This window comes from Patiria miniata, unplaced genomic scaffold (assembly GCF_015706575.1).
Source record: "Patiria miniata isolate m_02_andy unplaced genomic scaffold, ASM1570657v1 HiC_scaffold_24, whole genome shotgun sequence".
Taxonomy (NCBI): Eukaryota; Metazoa; Echinodermata; class Asteroidea; order Valvatida; family Asterinidae; genus Patiria; species Patiria miniata.
The window spans coordinates 13,055,837-13,066,552 of NW_024037063.1; the positions used below are offsets into that span (position 1 = coordinate 13,055,837).

Here is a 10,716-nt window from a genome sequence, read left to right on the forward strand (position 1 = left end):
TGCAAACTTGGTATAAATACTTTGAATTGAAAATGATCGAATGCTGCCTTTTTTCCATTCGATTCAATGCAACATCTTTTTCCGAGTTTCTATTTAAAAAGTTTTATACCAAACTGATGAAATTCCCGTATACCAATAAAAAACTGGACGAATTGAAACCACTTCAATTCGCTCTTTTCACACTTCCGCCATGGGCATGCAGAGCCTCGATCTGGCAACTTTACACAATGAATATACCCGGTTCAGTGATTCCCGTGTCGGGGTTCAGATCATTGAACCGGCTATTCTTGTTGCGTTAAGGTGATGTGCATGCCCAATGGCGGAGTGTGAAAAGAGCGAATATCAATTTATTTTTTGAATACATTTGTGTTACCTTTCAGAAAGGTCCCACCAGAACCGAAATGTTTTGGCCCACTGGTTTTTTTTTATTTGTATACTTCAGGTCCATCCAGTAAGTGAGAAGTTTGCAGCAGTTGTATTTACTGTCATAGTTTTTTTTAACTGAATTAAAAGTCACTTCGATTTAGTTCAGAGTCAATCATCAAAATAAAGTTTGAAATCTACATTGAACACGAATAGCGGAAAATTCCAGTACTCCCCCAACCTGTTGAAAACCCCACGTACTTCACATCCAGAGGGGCGGGGTCTACCCACTGCATGATGGGGGTCACTTGACCTTCTCTTCCGGCAGCCAGAAGTCCGGTATGGAGGTCAAAGGTTACCCAGAATCCCCGGAACTGACTTCCGCTGACCACACCTGGCGCAGGCACGTCGACTTCGCTCGGGCACAGGGCGCATCGCCGAATGTCGGCCCACTGGTTGAACCCAGAGCCGAAGACGATCTCGTACAATTCGTCTGGGTCGGCCGGTAGGGCGGGGCTTAGACTGACGTGGGCGTCGTGGCTGGCTTGGACCCAGAACTCTAGTCTCCTGACGTCTACTGCAGATGGCAGATAGCGGTAGTAATACGTTGTGTCTGTCACCATCCCGCATACTGTACATACATAAAATGAGGCTGATAAAAGTATTTGGCGTTGACTAAGGGTTGAAGTATAGTACCAGTGATGTCGGCGGGGAAAAAACAATGGTCTTATGGAGTTTGACCCAAGTTTCATTGGAGTCAGTCATCAAAAAGCTAGCACTCCGGTTCCAGCAAAAGAAGAAAAAGAAATGCGCTCGTAAAAAAGTGCCCGTTTTCATGAGCGCCCTTTTTTTACGTTTGACTTTTTCTAACGTGACGCGAACTTCGTTAATTGTGCCGCCATGCGAAGCATCACGTATATCATCGGTGAAAAAACCCTGCATAGCCTACCCTCTAACACGGATGATGCGAGTGACCCTTTTTCACGTCCCCCCCATAAAAAAGCGACCTTACTATGCCACTGCAATATGGTTACCAAAATGAGTGCCTCGACATGGGCCTTATTCACGAGTCGGCCATATTGAATTGAAAGTGAGGTAAAATCTGCATTTTTGGAACTTACGAAGAGAAAGGAAAGCAGGTGCATTACTTAAACATTCAAGTCAGCTTAAATAAATAATTTAAGATTTGTAATTAAACATTCCCTAATGTTTTAAGCCAGATTTAAACAATTATAATATGGAATTATGCGTCGGGGTGATATAAATCAAATTAGGTTTTGCCCTTCAACGGCGTTTAAACAGATTTAAACAAATGAAAGCAACATAAGGCTTCATAAATAGTCTGCGCCATCCCATTCAACGGTTAAAAATTCATGAAATTCATTCAGGGAACACGACAAAAAAGGCTACCTCGTTAATAAGGTCCATAAAGAACGAGTGATAAGTGCCGTGGGCGTAGTTCCAACCCCAAAATGGTTTCTAATTTTTTCGCTGGATTAGTCGGATATAAGAAAAGAGTTAATGTTCTTACCGGATCTGGTGGAGGTGTCATAGTAGTTGCAACCCTCGGCATGGATCAGATCCTGCCGGTGCTGAGCTGCCCCGGCGCTGTTCAACTCGCAAACTTTGGTGTCGTGGCAGTAGTTAAACGACAGACATCCCGTGGCGTTTCCCGCGCACGTCGCGCCGCAGTGCAGCCGAGATTTACCGACGATCCGACGGTAGGCATGCCCGCTGAAAATCGTGTCATCCGGGTCACCCAAAATGGCATCTGCTCGCCGGGTTCCTGGGAGTGTCTCGCTTGTGATTGCGTACGAGTCAAAGACGCTTAGAATTAATGTTACAGTGGCAAAGAAAATGGTTTTTGAAACACTGCACGGTTGCATGGCGTCACCTCATGGAGACGGTCTGCATGCACGGTGTTAACTGACTATCTGAATGCGAGAAACCTGCAGGTTTCTCAAATTTTGCGGAGTCAGTGTGAGTTGCGCCTCGTGCAATTACATGCTAGTGTTATCCTGTGACGTCGTTAGATGACGCTCATATATGTTTATTTCAATGCACTTGTGCACCACTTATTGTTCAGAAAACGCGCATGCGCACCGTGTGATTTGGTAAATGACTGTTTCAAAACAGACAGTGTATGGCACCATTCCGTACCCGTTGATCAGAAGAAAAAAAGATCCAATACATTTCCACAAGTGACCGACAGACAAAACTCATGTAAAGATATGAGAACATAATGAATTTTACAATCAAAACGAGCTCAGAATGCCACATTTTCAAAACCGTTCTGAAAAAAAAGAGATTTTAAATATTAAAAAAATCACGGTCTTCACGAAAACAATTCTTCACAGCCCGCGCAAAATGCCGTAAAGCAATCCAATTGTCAAACCATTTATCTAGTTTGCCTGAACAAAAGAAGTATAATGCCATGTGGATAACGACTATAGATGAAAAAAAAAGATATTATTTTTTGAGTTATGGGGAAAAGCATAGTAATTCAAGAAGGACCGACTCATTCATCGCCGTTTCTTTTCGGTGCAATATTAAACGTACGCCCCAACGTACGTCCACTCGTATCTGGGTCAAATCGTCGTTGGGGGTTCGGTTAGCGGGTCCAAACCTAATCTTGGGCCGCAACAAAAAGATGAATCGTGCAGAAAAAAACACAGTTAAATAAATACCAGCGTAACCCTCTCTTTGCAGCTTACTCAACTCTTGATCCAAACCTAGATCCGCCCCTAAAAGTTGATTAAAACCCGTACCCCGTTGTGACATTTATGGCAGAGCCCGATTGTTGACTCCATATGAAAGCACCTGCTCATCATAATCAGGCAAATCAATCATTACTTGGCACTTCTCATTTAACTGGACGCTGGTTCATGTATTGATTCTGTGGTTCATATATTGATTCAGTGGCTGGGTTTTTTTTGTCAGTTGAGCAGTACGGACCGACGGACGCAATAAAGCAGCCTTTTGTGTCTGTCATTTTCTGGCATCGCTTGTCAAGGAGGTTTCCCCCACCGAATGCGATGTTGTCGCACATATGGTTTCGTATTAGTTATCCTGCTTTAACGATTACAAAAAGAAGGATTTCGAATCACTGAACAAAAAAACTCGAAGTTGTTTAGATGTATGTTATATTTTAATTTGTGTAACTGTGGTTTTTAACGTATAATATGATCATTTTAATGTAATTGTGCATGTTTCTTATTGGCAATGGAATAGAATTTTCTGTATTTTTAAAATGCGGACGCAATCATCATCATCGTCATCAAGTCGAAGGTAATTAATTATTTTTTCCCAAGAACAAAAGCACATCATTTTTTTAAAGAAACTAATGTTGTAATTTAAGAAAGCCATAACCAACACACGACCAGGAAAGCAAGTGGAAGAAACTATTCACGGAGGAATCATCCATTCTTCTCCGAATCGGGTAAGGAAAGTATGGTGGCTTTAAAGGGACATCGAACATATATATTGACGCCAATATTCACGCTAATATTTGCGCCAATATTGACGCCAATATTCACGACATGGACCCAAATCGCAATATTGACGCCAATATTGACGCCAATATTCACGACATGGTCTCCAAGTCGCAAATATTGACGCCAATATTGACGCCAATATTCACGACATGGCCTCCATGTCGCCAATATTGACGCCAATATTGACGCCAATTTAAAATTTGAACAGCAAATTTGAACTAAAAATGGTACATATTTGTTTAAAAAAGCTTCAATCCTTTCAAACAAACCCTGGCATAAAAGGACAGGTTGGCTGGTCTAGGCAAATACTTTTCGCAAAGTTGCGCTTTTTATTTTTGGGACTCGATCGAGTCTTATTAGCCTTCGCTTGAGTCGAGTCGAGTCTTCTGATGAGGGACTCGAGTCGAGTCGAGTCATTTGCTCGCAGTGAATCGAGTTGAGTCGAGTCATTTACCCTTAGGGACTCGAGTCGAGTGGAGTCACCAAAAATTGTGACTCGAGTCGGACTCGAGTCGAGTCATTGACTCGAGTCATTACAACGTTGTAATGATACAAGTCAATGACTCGACTCGAGTCCGACTCGAAATTTTGGTATACATAGTGTTCAAATAATTGTGACTCGAATTGACTCGAGCTAAATATTTGACTCGACTCGACTCGACTCGACCTTTTGACCTAATGACTCAACTCGATTCGAGTCACTTCTTTAAAATGACTCGACTCGACCCGAGTCATTTCTTTAAAATGACTTGACTCGACTCGAGTCACAAAAACCAGTGACTCGTTACAACTCTGGGTCCATGTGCTGAAGTTCACTGGGAAACGTTGTCGTGGCCGGATCCGCGTTTTGCCCGAAATCTACGGGATAATTTCATATAAGTAAGGTAATATTACCTATCTACATGTGATTTTAAGTGTTTATAGTGTATTTCGAGTAATTCTGGTGAATTTGGCAGATTTTTGATAAATCTGACAGATTTTTTATGTGCATTTAGCAGAATTTGGCTCTGACTTTACGGTCACACTGATTTGACGTCTGTGTCCTTGTAGCGAAGGAAGTTCGCGCTAACACAAACACAATAATAAAACGTGTGTACTGTATAGTAAGGTGCGCCAGACAAGTTGCTTGAATTGCCTACCTAGGTTGCTAAAAAAGAAGAAGAATATTCACGCCTTAGTGGGTTTGCGACTTAGGCCATGTCGTGAATATTGGCGTCAATATTGGCGTCCATATTTGCGACATGGAGACCATGTCGTGAATATTGGCGTCAATATTGGCGTCAATATTTGCGACATAGAGGCCATTTCGTGAATATTGGCGTCAATATTGGCGTAAATATTTGCGACTTGGGTACATGTCGTGAATATTAGCGCAAATATTTGCGACATTGAGGCCATGTCGTGAATATTGGCGTCAATATTGGCGTCAATATATATGTGCGATGTCCCTTTAAAGCCACCATAGGAAAGAAATAACTTAAAATAAAAATGACTTAATAAAAACCACGTTCCCTTTATACGCGACGGTGAAATAAAATACCCCTCCTTTCAATTGCACATTCGCCATGAATGCTTTTCATTACACCGGTACCGTTCGACAGATTGCTACATCTCATTTGATGGTTAACCTTCACTCTTGATTGTATTGTGGGTATAATCAATACTGCCATGCTTCTTGCCTTCAACCTTTTTTTTTATCATACTCTGTGACTGTATTGTGATTACATGCACATACGCTATTAAATTATAAGCATCGGTTTACCAAAATCTCTAACACCGTGCCATTTGCAAGGGCGTTGCCAGAAGAATATTTTCAATAGGTGGGGGGAAGGGGTGTCGGACAAATTTTGGCAACAAGTTTGTGTACAAAACATCCGACAAGCAAAACAAAAATAAAAGGTTCCTCAAATTCACAAATTTGGTGACAGAAACATTTATGGGAGGTGTGAAAAGTAAAATTTGCCTACAAACTTGCACCCCCCCCCGAAAACATGGTCCTCGGATTTCAAAATTTGCCGACAACAGTAAAATAATATAAAAAAGGCCCTCAATTTCTATTTTTTTGCCGACAACAATTGTGGATTTGCCGACAGGTGTTTTGAATGGGGGGGGGGGGGGGGGCACACCCCCACACACCCCCCTCTAGCGACGGCCCTGGCCATTTGTCGATCATAAAAAGGAACAAGGACTGCACATGAAGGTATTCGTTTCATTAACATTCACGCTAATCTCATTAATGTTCGGGTAAAAGGTCTTTATTACTCTTATAAGAGTAATAGGTGTTGGGGATAAACAAGACGACGTAAATTGACTTTGCATCGAAAATTATGTATTTGGGATAATTTAAAAAAAAGACTAGGATGTGAGGCATACATTTCAGGACAGCCCTCTCTGCAAAAGACATAGAGCCTACGGGATAGAACCTGCAACACAATTAACACGTCTTTCTGTGGCCAATAAAAATTAAAAAAAATACAGCTGCATAGACGTATTTTGGGTGAACAAAACCATGGAGTGGAAAATATGTGTTAAGTGTAGCGCAACATCATACCTAACGAACATGGCCTTGTGAATATTAGTTATCATACGTTGCACATGCAATATGTGCAACGTATAATATCTTCATTTTTTAATTGCTACATTGAAATTGCTACACATTACAGCAGTCACCGCTGCTTTTATAATGAAGAACACGCTCCTTTTTGTGGTAGTCTCAGCCCCAGACAAATTTAATTGACAAATTAAAGATGTACTCCCCGTGGTATTTTCGAGTTTCACCTCGAAATATAGACAAGTCAATTGCTATTTTTCTAGCAATATGAAAGTTACTCACTTTTGAATGAGATATCGAACGAGCATATCAACCGACGTTTTGTTGTTAAATTATTTTGTTTAACAACATGGGAATTATTGGCTGCCGGACAATACTTCGGCTCTTGCAGGGCGGCTTCATTTGTGTGCGCACAAAAGAGCCAATTTTTTAACAAAAGGTCGCTGACGCCAAAAATCGAAATAGAGTATTTTTATTTGGAAAAAAATATATAAATGCAATTCAGAAATTCGTTAGTAGAAAAACATCTTGGGAAGAGCACGGGGTATGTAACTTCAACGACAAACGAATATCTCTGCCAACGGTGAGCAGGGGCGGATCCAGGAATTTTCGCAGGGGGGGGGGGGGGGTTTCATCAGCAAAAAAATCTGAAAATGTATACAGGTTCTGTCTCCGGGCGCTTGGCCTTCGTAAATTAAACAACTTGGGGGGGGGGGGGGGGGGCTGGTACCATATTTCAATAGGGGCGCTGTTCAAATTCGACGATTATTAACACTAGTTTACAGAATGGTGTACCGTATTTTGAACAGGCGGACATTATATAATTTTTTGGGGGGTGTCACGGGGGGGGGGGTTCGAATTATTTTTTAGGAATTTGTTTGATAATTATTTTTGGGAAAGCGCTGGGGGGGGGGGGGGTTACCCCCTCTGGATCCACGCCTGGGGAGGCGCTTTGACTGCGTTCTCTGAGTCACTAGTGTTTACACTAGTATCAAAGGCCTACTCTTGAACGCACGAGCGGGGAGAGTATGATCTGGAGGTCCACGAGGCGTTGGGAGAGAGGGGGCGAGGGAAGGCCGGTCCAAACTCCGAGAAAAGCACAAGTCCGAAAGGGGGTATCGGACCCTTCCCCACCGGGAATCTCGCCCGGGTGCCGCCCAGGTCTTGGGTGAGAAAAGAGGCGACCTCGACTATGATAGGGAAAGTATAGATCGAGGGAGAATGAAATACAAACAACTGAAATTTTGGTTAGAGCGTTTTTATTCAGCAATGCAAGAACAATTGATGTCAAATTCCAAAGCAAATTTTATACGGCTAAAACTAAATACCATTCTCATTTCATAGCTTTGAGCTGGAATGAAGGAGCAGTTATTGACTAATATGGCAACCAACATGTTTACTACTAACACAAACACATAAAATACATTACTTAAAACTGCAATTTTTCTCTTTTAAGTGTAAAACCGTCTTCAGTTCAGTAGAAACTTTGAAGCACAGCCATACAATGTTGATATTTGCCAATGAAATTTATATGACTAAGCTAAATCTTGATTTATTCTATTAAGTCGAAATTCTGAAATTACCCTGGATCGATAATCATAGAGATGAGTCCAAATTATGCCATAGGTTCTTGTTGGGGGAGTGACACACCCATTAATTAAAAAAAAACTGCATCCTATATCAGAATGCTGTTTATACTGAAATCCCCATTTAAACAAGCAAAACTCTATTCCCATAAAACATGACAATTTCCCCGTAAATTGAAATCAGGCACTTTTTGCGAAACGTGAACACATGCATTTAAAATGTAAGATTTCGCTAGTAGCTAAAACATAGCAGTTTTAACATTTATAAAAAAAACAGTTGATGACGTCATCTTGATGTTATTTCGAATTGTGCATACTAGTTACATTATCTACCTTCCCACAAAGTTTCATACACGATCAGACCGCATTTTTGATGACGTTATGATGACATACACTTCTTGAACATATTGGTGCAAATACCATTGACCTAACAAACCTATTAATAACGCAGATAATTTTGAATTTAGCATGTTGTGTTTGGAGGTCTGGCGAAAATCTTCAAAATTTCAGAAATCTATAAAATCATGTGATGACGTCACCATGACGTCATGTCATCTTTCAATGATAACACATCATACAGAGTTCGCCCTTAACTTTTTTCTTTACTAGCCAGCCGGACTAGTGGACCAGACTCTTAACTAGCCAGCGGGCCTCTTCACTAGTCCACAACAATTTTTTTTTTGGGGGGGGGGGGGGGCACCAGAACACTACAGCAATGTGCATACATGTATAACTTTATCCTGAGGCAATCTTGTCATTGCTTTCAACAAACATATCTAATAAAATTGAATTCAAACAGATACAAAATGACTAACATTATTATAAATTATTCATTCATCAATGTAATCAACTTTAAAAAATAAATTAACTAATATCCCCCTTTTTTCGGTACCATTTTGGCGACACAAAAACTATCAAACTGGACACTCAAAAAGATAATAATTAGGGGGGGGGGATATAACAGTCATGAAAGGAAAGTACCCAGCACTGTCTGTTGGGGACGGTACCGAGCGGTATCAGCGCGCATGGACTGCCATGAAAACCTCGCGGCAACACGTTATCGGCGCCAATTGTTTTCTTCACCGATGTTTTAGTGACATTTCTACGATGTAAAATTCTTAACTATTCTAACTTTTGCCAGAGTAATAGATGGCGATATGGCGACACGCTCATTAATACAAAAGGCCAGACAGTATGCTGGAAAATACATACACTGTCTGTGTCTTGTACTTTGTTTAATGCTTTTATGTACCTATGCAAAACGAAGTGCCAGTCTATGTTCTTTCTTATAATTTATTCTAACTTATTGCCAGAGTAAATAGAGGGCGCTTTGGCGACACGCTCATTAATAAAAAGGCCAGACAGTATGCTGGAAAATACATACGGAGTCTGTGTCTTGTACTTTGTTTAATGCTTTTATGTACCTATGCGAAACGAAGTGCCAGTCTATGTTCTTTCTTATAATTTATTCTAACTTATTGCAAGAGTAAATAGAGGGCGCTTTGGCGATACGCTCATTCACAAAAAGGCCAGACGGTATGCTGGAGAATACATACTTTTTATGCTTTTATGTACCTATGCAAAGCGAAGTGCCAGTCTATGTGCTTTCTTTTATCCATACGCTACTGATTTCGGCGCAGGATTCGGCGGCGCAACGGCATGATACAAGCCAAATGCGCGTCAGGATCAGATTATTTTTTTCTAAGACCGGCTTTTAAAAAACACACGGAAATCTGCGAAAACGCCAAAAAATGTCATGCCTTAGCTCAATCATTTTGACTAACCAGGCGGGCTACTTATTAAGAGAGTCGTTTAGACTAGCCTGCCGCTGTTTTGACTCACATTTAGCTAGCGGGCTACCGCTAAGGACGAACCCTGCAATGACATCCCTATCTATAAACATACAGAAGTTTGAATGCAAACGGACTTTTAGTTCTTTAGATATAGGACTTTGCAAAATGCACATTTATGATGACGTCAAATGGCCAATGATGACGTCATGATGACGATCTTGTTCTGTGTCGAGTTTGGACAGGATCTGAGCAAAACAAGTCTCAAATTTTGTTTTGAGTTCGGATTTCGCATATTAATATTACCTAGCTTCCCACCAAGTTTCATGACGATAGGATCTTCCAATATATATGTTAAAAAATAGCATTCTCATGACTTCATCATGACGTCAGACACTTTTCAATATTTTTGTACCAATAGCAATGACCTGACAAAGCTATTAAAGAAAGAATTTCAAAATGTCAAAAATCCATATTAAATCATCTGATGACGTCATCATGACGTCACCTCAATTTTAATCTACAACACATTCCGGTATGTGTACATGCAAAGTTTCAACCCAATCGGCTCTGTAGTTCTGTAGATATAGGCCACTGAAAAACGCACCTTTAATATGACGTCACAAAAAAAATAACACTTTGGACGACGTCATCATGATGTCACTCTTCGGGACACAACTTTGCTATAGGGACTATGCATATGCTAACTTTGAACGATGTATACAAATGTCGAATGCCCAAAAGCGCTGGGAGAAAGAAACAAAAAAAGATGAGAACAATAACAAAGGCTTTTCCGCAAATTTGCGGAAAAGCCAAAAAAGTATTAAATGTATTCAAACACAAGGCCATGACATTTATCAGTCTTAGGGCCAAGCCACACGAGACAATAATTACTGGCAGTTTGGAGGAAACCAAATGCACTGCCAGGGGAA

General features: G+C 40.8%; 1 protein-coding gene across 1 annotated transcript; it reads right to left on the minus strand.

Moving 5' to 3' along the window:
- Positions 1–243: 243 nt before the first annotated feature.
- Positions 244–2,378, minus strand: LOC119731612 (C3 and PZP-like alpha-2-macroglobulin domain-containing protein 8). Its single transcript, XM_038204814.1, has 2 exons — positions 1,895–2,378; positions 244–994 (listed from the first exon to the last, which is right to left on the minus strand). Exons 1-2 carry the CDS (start codon positions 2,247–2,249, stop codon positions 561–563), a joined length of 789 nt encoding a protein of 262 aa, XP_038060742.1. The 5' UTR covers positions 2,250–2,378; the 3' UTR covers positions 244–560.
- Between the last annotated feature and the right edge of the window lie 8,338 nt (positions 2,379–10,716).

Excerpts from the sequence above, each read along its gene's own strand:
- LOC119731612 (XM_038204814.1), bottom strand. The coding sequence starts at position 2,249 with ATGCAACCGTGCAGTGTTTCAAAAACCATTTTCTTTGCCACTGTAACA. Across the intron at positions 995-1,894 it reads TGACACCTCCACCAGATCCG|TATGCGGGATGGTGACAGAC; the intron begins GTAAGAACATTA and ends ATGTATGTACAG.